Source organism: Pteropus medius, unplaced genomic scaffold (assembly GCF_902729225.1).
Source record: "Pteropus medius unplaced genomic scaffold, Ma_sr-lr_union100, whole genome shotgun sequence".
In the NCBI taxonomy this organism is placed as follows: Eukaryota; Metazoa; Chordata; class Mammalia; order Chiroptera; family Pteropodidae; genus Pteropus; species Pteropus medius.
In genome coordinates this window covers 13,607,231-13,631,222 of record NW_024356249.1, presented here as the reverse complement: position 1 = coordinate 13,631,222, position 23,992 = coordinate 13,607,231, and the positions used below count along the sequence as shown (strand labels likewise).

Below are 23,992 nucleotides of genomic sequence, written 5' to 3'. Positions count from 1 at the left end.
GGTGCTATATCTTGTCAAAGGCTTTTTCTGTATCTATTGATATGATCATATGATTCTTATTTTTTAATCTGTTTATGTGGTATATCGCATTAATTTTTTGCATACATTGAACCATCCCTGTGCCTCTGGGATAAAGCCCACTTGATTGTGGTGTATAATCTTTTTAATATGTTGCTGAATTCGGTTTGCTAGTAGAGAGATCATATTTTTGATTCAGTCTGGTTCCATCTGGCTGTTCAAACCAGAAACAAGGAGTTATAAATTACTCTGTTCCTGACTCTTCACATGCATTTTGTGACCAATGGCTGTCAAATCTTGTCCTCTTCCTAACCTTGTCGCTCTCCTACTCTCCTACTTATTTAAACTACTTTTACTTCATCCTTCTCTAATTGTCTCTTGTCTAGAGTAGTTATAATGTTCATTCTGAAACACATCTGATCATGTCACTACCCTAACAAAATGCTCTTTTGGGCCAGGGACTCCTGCTTGATAGTCCTCAGCTCTGTTTCCTGACATTGCCCCCTCCAGCTCCTACAATGTTTGAACACTGCCAACAGTTAAATTGATATTTCCACATTTAGAAAACATATTTAAAATTGATATTTCCACATTTAGAAAACTGATACATTAAAAATTGGAAGATGTGGCATCATTCCAAATAACTGCAGCAAACTGGCAGGTATTCTTTTAGGACAAGATTTTGTTACCTGCCAAAGGGCTGCAGTCAGAATTCTTTGGTATGGCATTTGTCATCTCCATATTATTTTTCCTTTTCAGCAGCTCCAGCTTCTCCCATACTGGATTATTGAATACATCACTGCCAATACTATGCCTCTCTGTCTAATCCTTGCCTCCATTCCCAGCCCTCACTCCTATTTGTTTTTTTTTTTTCAACTTTAGCTTTATTCTCTATTTGGAGCCATATCTCATCTACCCAGGTGTCTTTGATTTATTTTGCTGAGGCATGTCCTAAAGCACTATTCATGCGCTCTTCATATCTGGCCATTAATTTCTGCATTTCTTATATCTATTAACAAGTGTGTGCTATCTTCCTTTTTTTTTTAATTATCAGTGCTTGCCATAGTACCTGACATACAATAGGGTTCAGCGAATGTTGGGTGAATAATTGGCTGACTTAATTATCTTTAGGCAATAAGACCCCAAATGGATTGAGAGGTGCTTAGGGCAATTAAGATCACAACTAGTCCAAATATACTCTTTGTTACTTGTGAATCTCTAGGTTTATGCTAGTTCCTCTAACTGGGTCTCTGAAGTGAACGTTGAGCATTCCTAAGGTTGTGCTAATAGTCTAAATGAAATTCATTTAATTCTTTGACTTCAGCCACAAATGTATGACCTGTGATTTCTGAATCTTGCTTTCGCACTTCAAATCTGAGAACGTTTCTCTCTGCTTCCTCTGTTTTCCTTTCTTTCCTCTCATATATTAATTAACACTTACTCATCAATCTCTTGTCTGTTTGCCTAGAGAAATTAAATTTGTCTAGAGCCCTTACCTCTGGGACTCAAACCTGCATTCAATTTTAAGTTCAAGTGAGCCTTTTTGGCCTCATGTGCTTTTTTGACTCTGTTCATGGCCTTGGCTCACAGAGATATCAACTCTCTTGTTTTGTGTGACAGTGATATTTGAGGAAGTTATGTTGACAAGCATCAGGTGACCCATGGGGTGGAGAATTTGCCTTTTCTTCTTAAACTCTGAAATCTTCAGAAAGGCTTTATTCCATGTAATGAGCCTAGAGGATATGGGTTCTGGTTCTGACTCTGACACTGGTTTGATGTTTTTAGGTCTGTTTGGGTAAAAGAGTTGCATTATGATACATGTAAATATATCTGTCTTTCTCTTGAATTTAAAACAGGTTTGAGAAAAAAGACTTCTAGAAACTATGACTCTTTCTTTTACCAGTGGTGATTATAATGAGTTTCCTAGGGCTGTTGTAACAAGTTGCCATAAACTTGGTGGCTTAAAACAATAGAAATGTATCCTCTCACAGTTCTGAGGTCTAGAAATTCTAAATCAAGGCATCAACAGGGCCAGGTTCTCTTCAAGATTCCAGAAAAGAATCTTTCCTCGCCAATTCCCAGCTCCTGGTGGCTCCTGGCAATCCTTGGCGTGCTTGGCTGGTGGCTGCTTCACTCCGATCTCTGCCTCCACAGCTACACAGCGTTCTTCCCTGTATCTCAGTGTCTCTGTGTCCTTTTCTCCTCTCATATGGATACCGGCCATCAGATTTAGGCCCAACCCTAAATTCAGGATAATTTCATCTCAATATCCTTAACTATTTATGTATGCAAAGCCTCTATTTCCAAGTAAGGTCATGTTCTGAGGTTTCAAGTGGAAATGAATTTTAGGGAGGACACTGTTCAACCCACTAGAATGACTATCTACCTTTAAATATCACAGCCTTATAACTTTTTAAATTTTAAAATTTAAATTTACCATTTTTAAGAATAGATATGTTCATTCTTTTTTAAAGATTTCTGTGGTTGGAGATCTTCCCAATAGGCTCATTCTGCCCCATGTTTTTCTTATATAAAATGATCATGTGGAAATTAAATGTGAATGTTAACTATTTCAATAAGCTTAATCTACTCCTTCCCTGAGATACAGAGACATCTAGCCTTTTCTTTATTCCATTTACTTCCCTCACTCCCTTCCTTTCGGGCATTGGTACTGGTAGTTGGTAGTTGAAAGGAATTCGTTTCCATCACCACCACCCCACCCCCAATATTACTACAGGGGAAGATTTTCTAGGTCCTGAGTAAGGAAATGTATAAGGGCTTAAACTATGAAAAACTTTTAGATCCTTTACATGGTCTAAACATTTTGGGGGAAATCCATTACCTTCAAAGCATGAAACTATAATAGTTCTTAAGATTTGATTTTATTCTGTCTATGATGTTCTTAGTAAGAGTAATTACTTTAAAAAGTAAGAGTAATTACTTTTTCGGCAATGGGAATGAATGGATAATGCACTGCGGTAAGGAAACACACATTCCTGGGAAATATGGTACAATTCTCATTGTAACTTCACATAGCAGTATAGTACTAATCTAATTATAACAACAGGATCTAGTTTTCTCCTAGAATCACAGAACTTTTAAATATGTTTTCTTGTAGGTAGTTTTTGTAAATACCAAATAGTACATTGCTTAATTTCTTATTCTTGGCTCACACCATTTTATTGTACCACAAAATGTGCCATAACACTTCACATTGTGACAATCAAGATGACAACACCATCTCACTTGTACAGATTATAAAAGACCAAAATCTGTATATTACTTTTATTAAGCTAGGCCAGAATCAATTCTTTTAGTGAAAGATATAATGTCATAAAATGTTTTATTAACTTTAAACACGAGAATTCATAACTTTGAGATATGATGAAGTACTGTTTCAAATAGCACTTAAACATGTCCCTCAGTAGGAGACTATGGTTGATTCAACAGTTTTAAGCAAACTTCTGACTTGTCACCCCTAGCAGAAGATAATTTTGCCTTCTCTTCTGCCTGCTTCCCCCCTTCAAAAAGAAAAAAAGAGAAAATCTCACAATTCTCTTTTTGGCAGACCACTATAAAATGGCTTTTCAAGAATGACAAACAAGAATGAGAAGTTTAACTTGGAATTTATTTTCATTTAACAGGCTTTTGCTAACGCATTGCTTGGGTACAGCATTCTGCGCAACTGGGAAGGCAAAAAGAAAAATAGCTGCACACATCTCTCTGCGGGCTCAGTAATAATTCGGAAAAAGGAGACAAATGTCGGCTATTATAAGATTTGTTTCATACATAGGAGGAAATAATTTAATTAATTCAAACACAGGAGTCCTCCATCTTTAAAAATCGAATGAAACTTCCTGCACTTAAAGTTGATAACTTGGTAAAGCTTACAATCTCTGATACAGAAATGTAGTATAACAATAAATTCTTTCTTTCTTTCTTTTTCAGTTAAAACAGAAGTAACATGCAAAACTTTCCTGAAACATGAAGCAGAAAGAATAATATTTAAAAGTAACATGGTCGTTATATCTCTTTATCCATCAAACTGTCTTCATTCCACTATTCTTTCTTCAATATTATCCAAGATTGCATCAAATATTGGATAAACCAAAGAGCGTAAGAAGAAAGAAGTGATTTTCATAGTCATTACCCTTTGCAATGAAAGTGCTAAGGTTCAATCATATCTTCTTTAGGAGCTTTGTTAGGTTCAATGGAGCATCGCAGCTTGTGTTGACCTTCCTTCTGATTCCAGGTTGCTTGACGTCAGATTTCATAGCACCCCCTTTTCTCTCAAATGATTCTTTCCTCTGGATTTGGAATGCCCCAACTGAATCTTGTGCTACGAAGTTTAAAGTCCAGGTAGATCTGAGCCTCTTCTCTTTGATAGGAACCCCCAAAAAAGATACCATAGGACAACCCATTATATTATTTTATGTTGATAGACTTGGCTTATATCCTTATATAGAGAAGAATGGCACTGATGTGAATGGAGGACTCCCCCAGGTGGTTAACTTAGAAGGACATTTGAACAAGGCTAAGAATGACATTCCTTATTACATACCGAAGGACGACGTGGGCTTGGCTGTCATAGATTGGGAAGAATGGAGGCCTCTCTGGGCAAGAAACTGGAAACCTAAAGATATTTACAGGAATAAATCTATTCAGTTGGTTCAGGAACAAAATCCACAACTTTCTGTCGCAGACGCCACCAATTTAGCCAAACAAAATTTTGAAACAGCAGGAAAAGCTATGATGTTAGAGACCTTAAAATTGGGAAAATCACTTCGGCCAAAACGTTTATGGGGTTATTATCTTTTTCCTGACTGTTACAATCATCATTATACTAAACCTAATTACAACGGGAGTTGCTTTTTCATAGAAAAGAAAAGAAATGATGAGCTCGGCTGGTTGTGGAGTCAAAGCACTGCGCTCTTCCCATCCATTTATTTGAATTCCTACCTAAGGTCTTCTCCATTAACTGCACTCTTTGTCCGTAACCGTGTTCAGGAAGCCATTCGGGTTTCCAAAGCATCCAATGCTAAAAGTCCACTTCCGGTTTTTATATATACTCGTCCAGTTTTTACTGACAAATCTTCGCAATACCTTGGTCAGGTAAGTATATCAAGGTATGAAGGCTATGAAATAGTGCTCACAAATTGTGTTTTGTGGAGGTCAATATTATTTCGAAGGGAGTGAAATTTAGCTTTTAATATTCTCTAGAAATATGCACATAGGTAATTCAGCATCATTATATGAAGGTAAAATAGGAATATATTTTATTTTAATGTAATCATATTATATTGTAGCAACCATAGAAAATTAGATAGTACAGACGATGTATTAACTCAGTTTCTTTCTTTTTTTTTTCTTTCATGGGCCTACTCTCCTGCCAATAGCACTAATTAAAATAATAATAGAAATACCTGTATTTTTGTTATAATAAGGCAGTGGCAGTGTGAAAGATATAGTGGAGAAATATTTAAATTATTCTTAGCTTTGGTGTTACCGTACTATGTATAACACTTTAATTATATTCCTATCTGTTAACTCTTTCTGTCACATTTGCCAGGATGATCTTGTGAATACACTTGGTGAAACTGTTGCTCTAGGTGTCTCTGGAATTATAATGTGGGGAAGCCTCAATTTAAGTCAAAATTTGGTAAGTTGCATTGAGAGGACATAGATGAAACCATTTCTACTTTTAATGTTTTTGAGGATTGTTGTGATATTAAATAATAAACGAAGTACAATGCTTAGCAAACAGTAATAGGTGTAGCAACCATAGAAAATTAGATAGTACAGACGATGTATTAACTCAGTTTCTTTCTTTTTTTTTTCTTTCATGGGCCTACTCTCCTGCCAATAGCAGTAATTAAAATAATAATAGAAATACCTGTATTTTTGTTATAATAAGGCAGTGGCAGTTAATACTAGCTGAATCAAACTATCTTTCATTTATGTGGTTATATCCTCAGGCAGAAAATATTGTACTTGTTTTCTGGTGAGGAAACAAAAATTCAGGGAGATTAATTAAAATTCTCTAGGCTATTTGACTTGTTGGAAATATAGCAGTGAACAAAGCAAGATCCTTTCATCGTGGACCTACATTCTTATAAGTGGAAACACAACATATACAGATATGTCAGATAGCGAGAGGAATGGCTGAGGGAGTGGGTGAGTAGGATGGGTAAGAGAAGTGGTTAAAATGACTCCAAGGCTTTTGGCTTGAAAGAGTCGCCTCTGAGATGGCAAAGACTTCAGCAGGAGTGCTTTGGTGAGGGCTGAGCAGGGAACAACGGGATGGGGGAGTGAGTGGGAGGGGTGATTAGGAGTTACTTTCTGAAAATACTACTAAATTGTTCAAAGCTTCTCTGCAGGAGAGGAAAAGGAGTCCTTCTTTATTTCCCACAGGTTATATTTAGTAGTGTCTATTTTAAGTAAAATTCATTTTATGAGGAAAAAAATGTTTGTTTTTGTCTGTATAGTATGAATTTTATTCATTTTTCTCCTATTTTCTTTGGTTTAAAAGCCTTTAACTATCCTGACCTAATCGTTTGCTCTCTTCTTTTTCTTTCTTCTTTAATTCTCCACGTCAGGTCTTTGTCTTCTACGTCTTCAATCCTCTTGACTCAGTGCAGCAGTAAAACTGTCACATGGACACTGCTGAATTAAAACTGAACTTGTTCTCTGACATTTGTGGAAATACCAGTGATGTAGGTGCCACAAAGAATGCTCATGGCCCAGGGGTCTTATCCTAGGGACCCATAGAGAAGAGACTGTACGCTAAAACCAGATGAGAACTTTTGATCTCTTGTCCTTCAGGTAGACCAGCCATATTTTTACTTCCTTTATAAAAAATACTTAATAGCAGTCACCTTCGTGAATTTTTTTCACAGTAATCTGAGCCCTTCTACCTATTTGGTAGAGTTCTATTGTCTCTGGTTTGATCATCAATAAAGAAAAATAACAAAATATAAGTTCAGAGAAAAGTTTATATGTCTCTTTAGCAAAATCTTTCATATGTCAGGAAATTATAATTATAATTCCAAATCGTAATTTAAAATTATAATTCACCTAAGAAGATTCCTAATTTTCATTAGTCGTTTTTCCAGATCTATAAACTTCTTTCTCAAAGGTCTTATGATGGGTTATGATGGAATCATTTATTTTCTCGCACTACTTCCTTTTTTTTTTTTTAAGAACTGAGAACTCCACCCTACTTTGATGAAAAATGAATCCAGCATTCCCCAATTAATAGGATGATATAACACACTATTTAATTGTCATACTTTTCTTTTTTTTACATGCACTTTAATCTTAGACTCTTATTCTTCTATCATGGCTTGCAGATTGTTTTCAGTTATTCATACAGGGACAATCCTTCGACTTTAACATGACTATTTTCCGTTTAATGACACTGCCTTGGAATTGTTCCCTGTGGACTCTGTTATGTATATTTATACTACCTTTCCTAATTTATCATCATTCAGAATGCTAGTTCTATCATTACTTCCCCCTTTTTTCTGTTATTTGTCATCAACAGTCATGAATTCATTGACAACCTGAGAAACTGGTAATTGTAAATTTACTTGCAATGACTGGAGTTGACTTAAAATGATTGTTATCAAACAAATGCAAGGCAACCATTTCTTTCTATTCCATTTTATTAGCTCCAGTGCTATGTCAGAGCCAGCTCTTATTGGTTCCAGCTCATGAGACCTGCTTATTAAATATTCAGAAATTTTGTATACTGGTTTTTCAACACGGCCATTATTAAAAATTAAATTATAAAAACTTAGAATAAAATAAATTGTGTTAAAAACAAAGGAATAAATACTCAAAGCATATGTGATTTACTTAATTTATTGGAGTTCTTTCCCTCTTGTATCTGCATTAGTGGAAGATTATGTAGTGGTATGCTATTCCACGCTATTCCACACTATACAGTGTGATGATGGGGTACTTGAGTCTCAATTTTGCATTCAATGATGTCAGGTTGGTAGGTTAAAGTTTGCCACAGTAAGAGGATTTACACCACGGGCATTAACAAATGCCGTAAACCAGGCCTTATCTTTTAGAAATCTAGTTTTAAATCTTTCCAAAGACTACATTTGTGTAGGCTAAAGATTTTCAAACCTTTCTCATCCTTTAACTCCTCTTTTTGCCTAGCTCTTGTCTCTATAGACAACTGAAATGTCATCTGAACTTGGTATAAATTCTCATATATTCTTGGCACCTGGGATACAGTGTTGAAGTATATCGAAAAATTCCTGCACTCGTGGAGCTTATGTTAAATAAGGGATAGAAACGATACACATGCAAGAAAAAAATTTAATGTGATAAGTACTATTCGGAGAATTAAAATAGAGAGATATGAGAAAGTAGACAGGAAAGGTATCTGAGAAAAGCAATGTCTGATTAAAGTTGCTATCTGAATGATAAGATGAACCATTTTAGAAATTAGAAGAAAGAGTATTTCAAGTGGAGGAAACAGTAAGTGTACTGTGACTTGAATCTGTCATCCTCGTGAAACACCTAGTATGTCTAAGGCAGAGTGGGTGAGGAAGGGCCATTCACAAGAAAGGAAGAGTTGTAATACATCAGGCTGTAAACAAGTCGAGAGAAGTTGAACTTTATTCTAAACACCATGCAATGCTATTGGAAGGTTAAGAGGAGATTTTCTATGGCTGCCGTAAAAATTACAACAAGCTTAGTGGTAAACAACAGAAATTTATTATCTTACAGTTCTGTAGATCATAAATCCAACACTGGTTGCCTTTTTCTTTAGGAAAGGGTCCTCACTTGCTCATTTAGGTTGTAGGCAAAATTCATTTCCTCCTTGTTGCATTGAGATCTCTATTTTTTGGCTGGCTGTGGCTAAAGGACATTTCCAGCTTCTAGAGGTCATACTTTGCCGAATAAGCATATTTGTAAAAGAACTATTATAATTTACCTGTACCTAAACTATACATAACATTTAATAAAAAGAACACTCAGTTGAACTTGTTTAGTTGTTTGAGCTAACAATTTAGAAACTACTCTTTGTAATGTTTAAACTCGTCTGATGAATGTGATACTTATTACGTTTATTTATAATTTATAACTAATGATAGGCTGGGCCCTGTGCTAAACATTTTTATATTCCTCGTATCTCTTTATCTTCACAACAATCATATGAGGTAGGTGCTATAATTACCCTTATTTTACAGATAATGAAGCTGAAGCACAGCCAGGTTAATTAATTCACCCATGGTCACCCAGATAAGAAACCAAGACTTCAAAAACTTGAGAGATTCTCAAGTTTGCATAGCTAGTTATTAATAGAGCTGGGACTCCAATCAGGGCAGATGGACCCCCAGAGCCCATGCTCTAACTGCTGTACCATTCTGCTCTCTGCCCCCATTAGTTTATGAATTTTGAGAAAGACCGGGGCTAGGTAAGGTATGTTAGGCTTCGATTGGTCAATTAATTATTCGGTGGCATGTGAAACTTATAAATGTTACAAAAAACAGAATAATCTTAATTGTTAAGGTAAAAAAGATAAAATATTACCTACTTCTTTCTGGGTCTGTTTTTTGTGCGTGTGTGTTTCCTTAGAAATTCTCTGTCATGGTGAAATTCACTCACATATGAGCTAACTTGAATCTTGATATACTGACCTTATTATTTTACAGGACTCCTGCAACAAACTACAAAATTACATGAAGACTACACTTAATCCTTACATAATCAATATCACCCTAGCAGCCAAAATGTGTAGCCAAGTGTTTTGCCAAGAGCAAGGATTGTGTGTAAGGAAAAATTGGAATTCGCTTGACTATCTTCACCTTAACCCAATGAGTTTGGCTATTGAAACTGAACAAAATGGAAAATTCAAAATAAAAGGGAAACCCACACTTGAAGACCTGAAGGAATTTTCTGAAAAATTTCATTGCAGATGTTATGTCAACACCAGCTGTGCGAAGAAAGTTAATTTAAAAGGCACTCATACTATTAATGTATGTGCTTCTGAAGGTGTTTGTATTAATGCCACTTTAAAGTCAGAAAATGAACTATTCCATTCAAGTACAAGTTTAGTTCTCTTTTTTTTATTATTTTTAATTTTTTTTGAAAACGAATGCTCTGGCATACAAACAAGACTTTGATGGTATCAGAGAAGAATTTCAGGGGTTTCATCAAAAAGGCGTTTCTGTGGCTTTGAAGATTAGTAATTAGGTAATGCTGAGACACAAGACAAGAACTTCAGAAGACTGGAACACTGAGTATGGTTTTAGAGTGGTATACAGTAGATGATGGCCAAATGATGGCTTTAAAATAAAGACACTCTCAAACCTCTTGATCACTGCCCTATTTTTTTTCCATGCACACATATAGCAACACGATTTTTTACTCCCTATCACCTCCCTATAACGTAAGCATCACGAGGACCGGTATTTGGTGTGATTTACTTGCTGCTATATCTGCAGTGTGATGAATAGTATCCAGGACTTAGTAGGTGCCCAGTAAGTATTTGTTGAACAAACAAAAACCAATGGGGAGCCACTAAAGAATTTTAAGTGTGTGAGTTGTCATGAGCCCTTTTACAATCTGGATCCTCTTGGACCAATGCTGCCCTAATCCTTAGCTCTGTCCTTCATGCTCCACTCCAATTATTATTCTACTGTTAAAGCCATGTTCTCATATGTAAGGCGTGAAAAGAGACAATTTGATAATGGTCTGTAAAGAACATTTTATATGGACTAGTTTACTCAGAATGCATTAATGGCTGTCAGGAGAACAAATGGAAGCAGCAAGGTGAATTGGAACGGGCGTAGATTTTGGAGTTGGACAGTTATAAGGGCAAATTCCAGCTTCCAAAATTTACTAATGGGGTTCAGAAGAGCCATCCCAAGATATGTTTCTGTGGTATGTGAATATTTTGAGCTAAAGGCAATTTTAGCTTCAGGCTCAAGAGAAACTTTTGCTCCTCCCTTGACGACTTAGAAAAACTTGAATCAGGGGCATTAATCCTTCCAAGACATCTTACCTCAACCTTAGTTCGGGATGTCTTATATACCTACGTTCCCTTTCCATCTCTGAACCTCTCCTGCATGTGGGGTCTCTGACTCTCTCATATATGTGGGGTTCTCATATATATGTATGTATTAAATTTGGTTATTTTCTCTTGTTAATCTATCTCATGTTTATTTGATTATTTGACCAGCCAGAAGAGCCTTGAGGGTAGAGGAAAATTTGTTCCTCCCCACAACTAGCTATTGGAGCCTGAGTTAGTTAACCTGGCTCAGCTTCTAGTCTAATAGAATGGCAATAATATATTCCTTTTAGGGTCCTTAAGAGGATTAAATAGTATACATGGAAAGCATTTGGCCTTAGCAATAACTCAATAAGAGTCTGTGGGAGAAAGGACTAACTTTATCTGTTTCACTTGCAAAACTGCCAGGATTGTATCAACACAATCATTCTGCACAAGATACTGACATGTTGTTGACACTGAAATTTGACGTGGAGTGGTTAAGAATTTGAATATAAAAACCCATTGATAAAATTCATCAATAAAATTGAGAACCTGGATGTTTCTCTTTTCTCCTCTGTTTGCAAAGAGAGAGGGAAGGAAGGAGGGCTGGGGAGTGGGTGGGAGAGAAAAAACGAGGAGACAAGAAATAAGGGAAAAGAACTGAATTTGTTGCTTTCTCTGATTCCACTGAGGCTTCTAATTTGCACAGAATTGAGAAGAACATCTGACGCAGACACAATTAGCCTTTAACTCCCTGCAAAAGCCAAGAGTAGTTATACTTGAATGCCCTACCTTGTGTTAAACTGAAAAAAATTAACTGAGTCTTTTTTAAAAGAAAGGGCTTATTAGGCCATTGCTGGCAAAAAAAAAAAAAAAAAAAAGGAGTCTGCATGGAGTCTAAACCACCAGCAGCATGGCTAGGTGGAAGAGACAGCATATCTGTTTGTCCTGGAGTTTTGCAAGCATTTTTTATAAATCAGGTAGAGGGGGAGAAAGGTGTAAACCATTCTGAAAGAATTTACATTAGCCATAAACAAAGGAGATGGGAAAAGGTGAAGCAGGGCCTATTCTGGGATACTAGCTACAAGAAAGAAGTGTCTACTCCTGTGAATTGGTTGTGGGTGACAGATTGGAAAGTTCATGTGCAAATAGGAAGTGGAGGGTCCTGGGGTTGGAAATTAATCCTAAATTCCAACCAGATATACAGAAATGTGAGCAGCCTTTTCTCAGAGCTGGTCCGCAGCTGCTAACAGGCTAACTGACTCTTTCTCCCTCCGGCCACTATAGTTTTAATTTAGAACATCTCAGAACTTTTTCTTATCACGAGGCTGACCTGTCACAAGTCAGCCCACTCCTCCTTTCCCCCTTGCCTCATACTTCCTTTTAGAACCCAAACTATGAAGCCACAGAGTGGTGGTGCTGTTTGGAATATGCCCAAACCACATTCTGCTATGCACTCTCAAGTTCTGGTACAGGTAGAGTCACTAAGATCTTAAAACTAAAATTTCTGAGGCATTAAATTTGCTGTGAAGATAATGTGCTATCTGTTACAGACTATATCCCTTTGTGTCTAAACTTTATTCTTATGAAGTCCTTGCTACTCATGGTAAAATAATACAGTTACACAGTGGAAAACTAAGTCTTCTTCTTTCTTCTCTCTTCTAGTGATAACCCTTAGCTATGGTTTCTTGTATATAATTCCAGAAATGTCCTAGGAGTATGAAAGCAAACGTCTCTATGTGTGTGTGTTGTCAAAAGATAAGGCACATTAAAAACTTTAAGAGTTTATTTGAACAAAAATTGAATAAAACTGGGTAGCACCAAGCCAGAAGTGATTAGAAGCGCTCTGCCAACAGCAGTCGAGCTTAGGCAGAGGGAGTGTGGAAGGAAAGAAAATTATTTGACTAGCTGTAGCTTAAAGCCTTCTTGCTCATTTGTGATTGGTTGTCCTTGGCATTTGGATTTTGTAACTTCGAGGCTTAGATTTTGGTTTGCTTATACAGATTGCCATAGCAATAGAGCCACGTCAGTCTAACGGCTTTCTTATTTAATTCAACAGTATATTTAACACAAATAGGATATGGTGTCCATAAGTGTCTATAACATGCTCTTCCCACATGACAATATATTCGAGACTTCTGTCCGTATCGATATATTGTGTAGTGACCACGTCATACTCCTCTATACCACTATATGACAGTTTTTAAAAAAACAGTTAATTTATTTTTTATGGTGACATTGGTTAATGAAATCCAATAAGTTTCAGTTGTACACTTTAACAGTAAGGCATACATATATTTACACTGTGTGTTCACCTCTCATAGTTAGATTTCTTTCTGTCACCACATATTTGAAGCCCCTTTACCAAGTCTACCTTACCCCTCTCCCCACCCTCTGGTAACCACTAGTCTATAGTCCATGTCCATGAGTCTCTGTTTGTTTGTCCTGTTCATTTGTTGCTTTTAGGCTTATATCCCACATATAAGTGATATCATGTGATTTTCAACTTTTTCTGTTTGACAGTTTTTTAAAGGAAGTTTTTATTAATGGACATTTCATTTTCTGGAGTTTTTTCCTCCTCTAGCAATAATGTTGGGGTTAGCACTTGTATACATATATATCTTGGCACACTTTTGCCAGGATGAAATAGAATTGCTAATGCAAAGGGTATATATATTTTAATTCAAAAGATAAACATTGCAAAATTATCTTCTGAAAAGTATGTTCCAATTATGGATCTCACCAATAGTGAATGAGAAAGACAGTTTCTTTGTCAATACTGTGCATTACCAAATTCTGTAATTATTATTCATCTATAGGTGTAAGGGGCATCTCATTTTAAGAACTTGGTCCTTAAATAATCAAGTTGACCTTTATTTTCATAGTGTGTTAAGGGTATTCTTTTTTTCCTTGCCAAGGCTTTTTCTTTTTAAGAGTAAACCTTGTTTTGTTTCTCATTTATACCCAAATTCTATTTTTAGATGACTGTTGTCATTTCTGAAAATTAAGATATACCTTTACAGATATCAACAGATTGTACCATGAAACAGAAATCCAAAGACCAAGTTTAAAAAGAACATTTTATTTCTTCTGCCTTCATATTTCTTATGTAGCATTCAACTTTGATTATCACCATTTTATTTTTAAAGTACATCAGTCACTTGAAGCTACGAATTCATCTATCCATGGTATCTCATTTGTTTTCATGTAGCTATAGAGCCTCATAAAGTTTTGGCAAACAGCTCTTTTATAAGAAGTGAATTTTAAATACAATTCCAGTAGTTGTTCATGAGAAGCCTAATCCTTGGTAGTAGGATATAGGGAAAGAACAAGCCAACCCAGTTTAGTCATTTGCAAGTTAATTATCCTCTATGAGTTTGTTTCTTCAACTGTGGAAGGCCAACTGTTCAGAAGATTAGAGAAAATAAACAAAAGTTACTTAGCAGAATGCTTGTCATTAGAATTGTAGGCACTTAACAGATAGTGATGGTTATTTATTTGAAGACTTTATATACTTTCCAGAGTTTTCCCTCTACTGGATGATTTAGAGTTTACATTTAGAACATAAAACTGGCTTTAAAATTTTCATTTTGAGGAGTAATACATTAAGTAAAATGCATTTATAATTGTTCTTTACATGAAAGGGATAAATATGTTTCATTTTACTAAAAACCACAAATCATCTAATTTTGGCGCAATGCACTATTATACAGATGCATAAATATTATTAGAAAAACATTAATACTTCCAGAGATCTCTAATGTCTGATGTGCTATAGCTGTGATTAGACTTCATTAAATCTTTACATGTTGTGTTAATACAATTTTGGTTAATCTTTTTTTTTTTCAATCATTTTCATTACAATACAGAATAACAAACTTCAGGGTACTAGGTAACATACATAGTTTTTATTAAAACTTGCTTCACATCAATTTGCTAATCCTAAATAACAGATATAGGGACAATGGTAGATTTGGTTATTATACAATTATATAATTTTTAGGGAACAAATCATTATGAATGATTTTATTTTTCTTTGATAGGTTTTAATTAAAGACCACAGGTAAAGAAAAAAAAGATTTCTAGGTTAATCATTTCATAAAAGTAGAAAAAAACATTTAGACTGCACTATGTAGTATATAAATGTTTTTGAGAACTGAGCAATCTTACATTAGGTTCCAAATGTAAAAGATATATACTTTTTGTGTCCTATAGAAAACTTTAATCCATGAATGGTAAGGTTTCAGTAACTAATAATTTTAGTAATATCTTGTCCCCATATGATGTTGGAAACTAGCCTGGCTGAAATGGGCAGTCACTACTTTGCAACTCTTCGTAAATAAAAAGAGCTTTCATTTAATCATGTGCTTAACATTTAGTTACGTGCTTTGTGTACAACTTCTCATTGGATTATTTTTCCCAGATGAGAAAAAGAAGCCTTAGATTAGGTAACTCACCCAAGGTCACACAGATAGAGCTGGAAAGAAGACCCGAGTGCTCAAACCTGTGCATTCCACCTTTACACAATATTGCCCTCCCATAAAATTAGGAAATGAAATAACACCTTGGCACATAGAACTTAGAACTAGTTCTGATTTCTTCTTTTCACTCCACAACTGTGTCTGACTGTGGGTATCTGACAGCTACTGAGAACTTTTTTGGGTGCTAGACCATAGGGCGCAGGTGATCAAGGGGCACTTAATTATATCTACTTTCAATATGTAGCTTTTGTGGATCTAAGGAGAAACTGGTGTTCAAAGAAAGAGAAAGCATAGATAGACTACTGGAAGTTTGCATCATCCTGACCGACCTTTCTGGGGCTTCCTTCATGACACTGATGGTGAACTTTACATTTACAGCGGCAGAGGGCAGTAGGGGAACGGTGTCAACTCCCTGGGCTTCTCCGACAATAACATCTCTATGTCCTGGAAGCCTTTTGGCTTCAGCAAACAGAAATGGTAACTAGTCACATGCCAGCCCATTGTGTCACCAGAAGAAAATCAATCTGCTTATATTTCATTTTTTAAATGGGGTATTAAGATTCTAAAAATAGAATATATAAATAATGTTACTGATCTATGTTTTGGAATTTATATATCTTTGAGAGGTGACTTTTTAAAATTTTTGCTTATAAAACTGTTTTAAAGGTGACTTTTTTTTTCTTCAAGTAACAAATTTAATTTTGTGGGTATTTTGGTAGCGAGGGAAACAGTGGATGGGAAAGTAAGTGATCACAGCTTCCTTGTGACGATTTTATGTATTCTTCGTAGATAAGCTGAATAATTTTTCAAAATGTAGACTCTAATATATTTGTTCTGAAACATCATGATGTGTGTTGGGGGTTTGGGGGGGGGAAAGGGAGAGAGTGCATCTAGATTCTCCTAGTGGGATGGGAGTGGGACTTGGTAGGAGGTGGCAGCTGAGGGGGCTGGAAAGGGAGACAGGTGCTACATATAAACAGTCCTCTGGGCTATGCTAATGAAACCACAATTAGTCTTTTAGGCAGAATTGCAGGTGGGCAGATTTGTATTTAAATCTCTGAAGAAGATGAGTTGTAGACAGACAAGGTCTTTGAGGTCTGGAGGTGAGCAAACCAGTTATAAAGGCTGTTGCTATTACCTAGAGCAGAGATGAAGTCTTGAACTAGGGGAGTATTAGAAAAGGGAAGAAGAGGACAGAATTAGAAATCAATAGATTGCTTGGATGTAAGAGGGTCAAGGGAAAACAAGCAACCTACTGTGATACCAGGTTCCTGCTTGAGTGTTGTCATATACTGCTGAGAAGGGGTGTGGGTGGAGTGCAGCTTTGGGGGATTAGTTTGAGTATGTTGTATCTGAGGTGCCTATGGGGTATCCAGACAATTTTTTATTATTGTTTTTTTAAAGCCATATGATTTAAAAGCTCGAAAGAGAGTGTAGGGCTGTGTCATTAATAATGAATATTAGTAGTCAGAGAGACGTAGCATGCCTGATACTTTGAGAAGGTGGTTTCTGGAGCCAGATTACCTGAGTTTGGTTTCTAGGTCCATCATTTGCTGACCATGTGAGCCTGGGCAAGTTACATGACTTCTCTGTGCCTTAGTTTTCTCATCTGTTGTGAGAATTAAATGAGCTGGTATATATGTAAGGCTTTTAGATTAGTACTTGGCACATAGTAAGCCCCATATGCTGGTTTGTTGTATTGTTGTTATTTTGATCTTAGCTCTCATTTATTGGAAATTTGTTCTGGTCCCAGCCTGTACTAAGAGTTTACAGGTAATTTCTCACTAAATCTCCATGACACCTTGTGATGGTGATGCGGTTATCACCTAGATATAGTTTCTTTCTTTCTTTCTTTCTTTCTTTCTTTCTTTCTTTCTTTCTTCACATTATTTCTTTGATTATTATTATCTAAAGAAACTCAGACCTCAGAGAAACTAAGCAATTTTTCCAAGGTAACCCACTGGAAAACGATGGACAAATCCAGTATGGAAATTCAAGTTTGAGGGACAACAGGAGCCCAAGCCCATTTAGATGATATTTGAAACCACGAGAGTGGATGACACCACCAGGGTGGGGAAGAGAGTGTGTGAAGGGAGAGGCTCCAGGGAACACCAGCGTTCGTTCCTCCACGGGTGAGAATGAAAGCAGAAAAAAGCAACTGACACAACGCCTGTGAGAGGCGAGAAGCAGGTCCATTGCAGCCGTGGCCCAGTCAGGCAAATATTTCCTTTACAGTCTGCTCTGATAAGCCCTCCTCTTCCACTACCCCTAACACTGAAATTTTACATTTTAAACTTCTCTTTGTAAAAAAAAAACAACTAAAAAATTAAATAACACATAAGTCTTGATTTCTATACAAGAGGCATCACATTATCTAATAGATTTGAAGTGTGATAAAGGTGCTTAAAACTTCGAAGCTCAGAGCTTCCGACGTGCGTTAGGTCCTAAGAGTTTTCTCCCTTCCCTAGACAGTGACCGTAGATCAGATCAGTCATCACATGTGCGTCTGTGCCCAGCTCAGCGTTTCCTCCAGGGTCCTCTAACCTGGATTCGCTGTCTTTGCCTGGAGTTCCCTGGCTTTTAGTCTGTATATTTGTATTAGTTTGCTAGGGCTGCCATAACAAACTGTAGCTTGGTATCATCACAAACTGGTGGCTTCAACAACAGAAATTTATTTTCTAAGAGTTCTGAAGGCTAGAAGTGCAAAGTCAGGGTGTTCACAGGATTGGTTTCTTCTGAAGGCCTTAAAGGAAAAATCATCCCAGGTCTCTCCCCTTGGCTGTCTTCTTTCTGTATCTTCATCTGTCCCTGTTTATGTTCAAATTTCTCTTATAAGGACATCTGCGATATTGGAGTGGGCCCCGCCCTAATGACTTCATTTTAACTTAATTACCTCTGTAAAGACTCAGTTCAAAGAGGGTCACACTCTGAGGTACGATGGATAGGACCTCAACATATGAAATTTGGGGGGACATAATTTGGTCCATAACATTATTAATTCACTTTGCTGAGTTCAGTATAGAAATGCAGTACAAGTAAAAAAACATATTCTACTCCACTATTTTATGTTATTAACCAAAGAAAATAAATGTTCATTTTATGTCTCAGTCAGATCTTCCTTCTCCAATTCATAAGAAGATATTTAATAAAGAAGACTTTTTCTTCTCTTGATAAGGAATGAAGATGTGCATTCAGTTTTAAAGTTAAAATCAATGGATACACTTGTTCATTTAGAATATTGACTTGAGGTCGATATCCTTTAGGAAGTGGAAAAACCATGACGAACATCCCTGGGAATTAAGTGCAGCCGCTCTTCTAGGTGCTGTGGGCAAGATGGCCTTGAACTCAAAGTATATATAATTCCATGTTATTGTTCTTCACCTTTTCGGCATCATGGAGGCTTTTGGAATCTCACAAAAGTTAGAGCTTTTCTTCCCGGATATTTATGTAAGATTATAAACAAAATTATGTACACAGCTTATCTTGTAGCATTGGATCAAAATACTTTTTATAAAGAATTGTGCCTTTTCAATCCATTTTACGTGCAAAATTGATTTCAGGCAACATTCTAAAAAAAAAAAAAGGAAAGAAAAAAATCCAAAGTGTGCAAATAAATTTCAAAATAAACTTTGTTTTTGCTAAAAAATAAATTTCAATGAGAAGGCATCTCTCCTTTGGCTTGAATGAGCAGCTGAAATTACCAAGTGGTCTTTGGCATTGCAGCATAAGCACATTCACAGAGACTTTCTGTTTTCAACAAACGTTGAAAAGCTGGGCTCACAACAGCATGTTGTAGCAAACAGAATTCATGTTCACAGATGGCATGATAGGCTTGTGACAAGGGAACACCAAGATATTCTAAGACTATCTGAATTAGAGTTATGTCTTTTAATTTCCGTTGGCTTCACATCAGCAAGGGGATGCTGTTGACGTTAGCAAAGGGAGAACGAAGAAACATGTTTCAATTTTCAGGTTGTCTGAGCAGAAGAACGTTAAAGAGTTGTGTGGAGTTCCAAGTTGTCGGCATATTTCTGTATCACAGATTTGTAAACGAGAAGTTCCTATTCTGCTTTCATTTCATGAGAAAACATTTCGAAAAGTCAATGATTCAAGGCCCTGGCATTAACAAAGTTGACGACTTGCTGTAGTCAAGCAGACCATTGAAAGCAATGACTCCGAAAGCTTGCTGAATAAAGATACTTCCTGTAAGCTGTTACCAAGTGCCACAGGTGTTCTGCCTATTCACAAAGTGCCCCAATAAGTCTGGTTTGCAGAAGAAACTTCTCATTATTTAAAATGTATTGATGAATTTTAAATTTCAAAAAAGGCTTGCTAAATAGGAATTCTTTTTTGAAGGCATCTGGCTACATAAAGATGCTTCTGATTCCTCTATCACATGGCCCCAAATATTTTACAAAGTCAATCATGAAATAATTTCATTTCTTAGGGGCACCACTCTAACCTTCTCCTCAGACTCAGACCACACACTCATTTGACCATTTCTGGGGTACACAGCTTTTACCAGTCTTCTTGTTGCTATTTTAAGACTAGACTGCTACATCAGGGCAGACCAAATTTTGGTAAAGTCTTGCTTTTCAACTCCAGCCTTCTTTCTTGAAAAAGATCTACACTAATACATTTTTGCAACAAAAAGTATGAGATGCTACTTGAGCATTTTCTGCTTCATGCTCCTTCCATTGGTAAGAACGTTGCCGTGCAAAAGCATTGGATCTTTGGTGTTCCATTGCACCCAGTGGAAAGCAAAGCCAACAGATGTTTGATGTTTCTTCTCCATTATTTTCTTCGATAGTGTCTAACCTAAGTCAGTCCTGAAGTAAACAAGGACAGATGCTCATCATCATAATGGCAGGGCACATATTTTAAAATTTCTATCAGTGAATGGCTGTTCTGGCACATGTCAACACTGACGAGAACATGGTTCATGTCTACAGGAGCAGCCATGGTAGACATAAAAATATTGTATTCTCCAAGATATTCTGGAAAAAAGTCACATAAAAATTCTCTGCTGTGTGTGTCTGTGCATTTCTGTCTCCATGTGTGTGTTCACATGTGTAGCCATATGTCTGACTCACAGACCTCCCTCAGATGCACTTCCGTGGACATCAGGACAGTATCTTCAACCAAACCCCAGTCCAGTGTGATGTTGACAACGATGGATGTGAGCCCAATGGCAGGAGATCCACTTTTCTGGTGGCCATAGAAAAGGCCTCATGGGGACCCAATGAGATAATACTGGAGCTGAAACTTGAAGACTGAGTATAAGTTTATTAGGTTGAGAAGGGGAGAAAAGATATTTTAGACAGAAACTGAGAAGGGAGCTGCCATAATAGGAGAAATGTGGGTAGTGTGAATGGTTCCAAGAAACTAAGAGTTATACTGGAAGTGTCCAGCTACCAAGACAGAGGAAGCTACTTAGGTGTGAATTTTCACTCTGTTATTAATCTGTATGACCCCAGACAAGTTTCTTAATTTTTTTTGCCTTAGTTTCCCCATTTTTATATGGGTATGGCATTTGAGGGTCAGCTTGTCCCAGGATCTTGCATTTATTCAAATAGGATTTCTTTAAAGCCTCCTTGGCACACCAAGTACATGAACACCCTATGAAAAGGGATAAATAACAATAACGATAGCTTTTTCTGTGGAAACAGTCACGTGGAGGGGAGAATGGCCATCTCCTCTCCCCTCTGTGGCCTGTGCTTGTCCACAGATATCAGTATACTCTGAAAAGGGGGAATCATCTGGCAAAAATGTCACTTCACCTGCTGTGTTCAATAATCCCATTCAACCAGATGCTATAAACTTTGATAACACAAACTTGCGCAAAAAGAATAGACAGCCCTGTGCTCTCAGTGGATTAGGAGGTCATCAAACCAGTGCTGAGTCATGGGATGCTGGCAGAGCTGTAGCTTGCATTCCCAGAGTCAAGGAATCAGGACCCATCGTTCTGGCCAGGGTGCTTTTGGCAGTATGTGCCGTGGGGGCCACACGTTTGCATCAGCCCAAACCTGGAGCCATTGGCATCATAGAATGAACACAATGCAGAAGTGATATTCCATCTTTTGAGCCCTGGATGCCTGGGCCTGACTAGCACCAGTCATGTCTCAAGGTCATCAAATTAAGAAAGTTCCTGAACTTCCTGTGGCGGTTGAAGATAAAGTTGAAGGCTACAAGAAGACCAAGGAGGTTGTTTTGCTGCTTAAGAAACTGAAGGCCTGAAATGGTATCAGAAAGGTCTCTGCCTCCTGGCAAATGAGAGCTGGCAAGGGCAAAATGGGAAACGTCGCCATATCCAGCACGGGGGACCTTGCATCCTCTATAATGAGGACAACGGCATCATCAAAGCCTTCCGAAACGTCCTGGGATTACTCTGCTTAATGTAAGCAAAATGAACATTTTTAAACTTGCTCCCGGGGGCATGCGGGCTGTTTCCGCGTTGGGACGGGGAATGCTTTCTGTAAGTTAGATGATCGACGTGGCACTTGGAGTAGAGCTGCCTCTCCCAAGAGTAATTACCACCCTCCTACATATGAGACGTTCAGTACAGACCTTACCAGAATGCTGAAAAGCCCAGAGACCCAAAGAGCCCTTCGAGCACCATGTGAGAAGATTTGGCGCAGAGTCTTGGAGAAGAAACCACTGAAAACCTGAGAATCATGTTGAAGCTACACTCTTGTGCAAAGGCCGCGTGGTGGAACACCATTCTTCACGAGGCCAAGAACCACCAGCTGTCTGGATGGATAGCGTTTCATCTCCCTAACGCCTAATGTAGAAGCTGTCATTACATCCATGGTGAGGAAACCGAGGCCTAAATAGGTTAAGAGGCAGCCAGAATCTCTCAGGGAGCAGCCATAGAGCCAGCACTTAAATCAGGCTTTTGTACTTGATTTCAAATTTCATTTGGTATTTCATTTGGTCTTCAACTGTGGCCCATGGCCACTATGCCTAGATTCACATTCTCCAGCCAGCTCCCCAGAATGAAGCTTTCTGTTGGTGGTCTGCTCACATTTGATGGACTTCTTTCCCTAAGGATGCTTTTCAGATCATCTTCCTGACTGCACATCCCTTAGTCTCTATGCAAGTGACACATACTCCCCCTTGACCTGGTTTTGAAGGATACTGTGCTTTAGCTAAGGCCCAAGCCTGCAGGCCCCTGTTTATCTGAGAGAGGGTATTTGATGCACTAGTGACCTATCATCAAGCCCAAGTAAAATATTTTCTCTTGGAACATCCTAGAAATGAGCCGCTGTTACTTCTGAGTGACATGAAATTGTGTTAAGCAAAAGCAGTGACTGTCCTGGGTCTCACTTTTATATTTAGGAAACTGAGCAGGACAGAGAAAGAGAAAAAGGAACGCACGCACATATATGCACAAAACCAAAGATATTTGTAAAAGGTGCTCATGGAGTAAAGGCAAGGTTCTTCTTGGGTCTATACAAACAGGTGCTGGGTTTCTTTTCCTTCCTTATGAGGAGTGTCGTCAAGCTACGACGAATGGAAGAGCCTATTCTGTCTGAGGAAAATGACTCCAGATGGATTTAGCTTGATTTAACTCTTTACGATTCTGAATTTCCTCCCTCATTTCTTACGTTCTCAAATTATCTTATCCATCCAGCTCAAGGTTATAGGAAGAAAGAATCTTAGTGTCTCTTCTGAAGCCCTTTGTTTTCTCTTTAATTTTTAAATAAAACTCAAAAGAGGATTTAGTAATACATATTCCTTAGAGAGATTAAATTTAAAAACATTTCTGTAGTCTGATAAGCATCTGAACTACTAAATTTTTCATTTTATGGTCAGAGCAGATCACAGAATGTAATTCCTATTCAAATTTTAATATTTGAAAAGTAAGCAGAAAAAATCAATCCTGAAGAAAATTTACAATTCATCAAACTGTGCAGGTTAAGTTTACATTATAAAAGCAAGGCAAATAAAAAAATGAGGATAATTTTTTAAATTAGAAAGACCACCTGATAAACTTATTAGTTACTTCAAAAACAAAACAAATGTTATATAAATAAGATTAGTATACTAATAAATGTTTCCTTAATCAGAAATACGTAGAGTCCTGTTAGGTAATCGTTTTAACTGAAATTTAATGATTCTTTTGGATCACCTCCAGTTTGCAACTCTATTAGTTCATAATGCCTCAATAGATGATTATTACTATGATGTTTTTTCTTTTTTCATTTTTATAGTTGTTTTATGCAAATAAAGCATACATACAGAAAAGTGTATGAATCATACATTTATAGTTCAAAGCATTTTCATATTGAGACGGCTTTGTGTTTTTTCCCAGTCACCATTCTCTCCATCAAAGGTAATTACTGTCTGGCTTTCTATCATAGACATGTTTTTCTGTTTTATAATTTCATGTAAACAAAATCATCCAGTATGTATTCTTTTGTGCTTGCTTCTCTCCCCTCCCCCGCAACATTATTTTTGTGACATTCACTCTTATTGT

At 37.1% G+C, this 23,992-nt stretch overlaps 1 protein-coding gene and 1 pseudogene across 1 annotated transcript; both read left to right on the top strand.

Annotated features, from left to right (window-relative positions):
• The first annotated feature begins 4,175 nt into the window (after positions 1–4,175).
• Positions 4,176–20,790, top strand: SPAM1 (sperm adhesion molecule 1). The gene is made up of 4 exons (XM_039860669.1): positions 4,176–5,130; positions 5,588–5,677; positions 9,693–10,083; positions 20,609–20,790. Exons 1-4 carry the CDS (start codon positions 4,177–4,179, stop codon positions 20,788–20,790), a joined length of 1,617 nt encoding a protein of 538 aa, XP_039716603.1. The 5' UTR covers position 4,176.
• Positions 20,791–21,039: 249 nt separating this feature from the next.
• LOC120601059 (60S ribosomal protein L4-like) lies at positions 21,040–22,298 on the top strand (annotated as a pseudogene).
• Positions 22,299–23,992: the final 1,694 nt, after the last annotated feature.

What these genes read in the sequence shown, in the direction of transcription:
- SPAM1 (XM_039860669.1), top strand. Translation starts at nt 4,177, where the DNA reads ATGAAAGTGCTAAGGTTCAATCATATCTTCTTTAGGAGCTTTGTTAGG. An exon ending in CTTCGCAATACCTTGGTCAG is followed by an intron (nt 5,131 to 5,587) that starts GTAAGTATATCA and finishes CACATTTGCCAG; the next exon opens with GATGATCTTGTGAATACACT. An exon ending in TCAATTTAAGTCAAAATTTG is followed by an intron (nt 5,678 to 9,692) that starts GTAAGTTGCATT and finishes ATTATTTTACAG; the next exon opens with GACTCCTGCAACAAACTACA.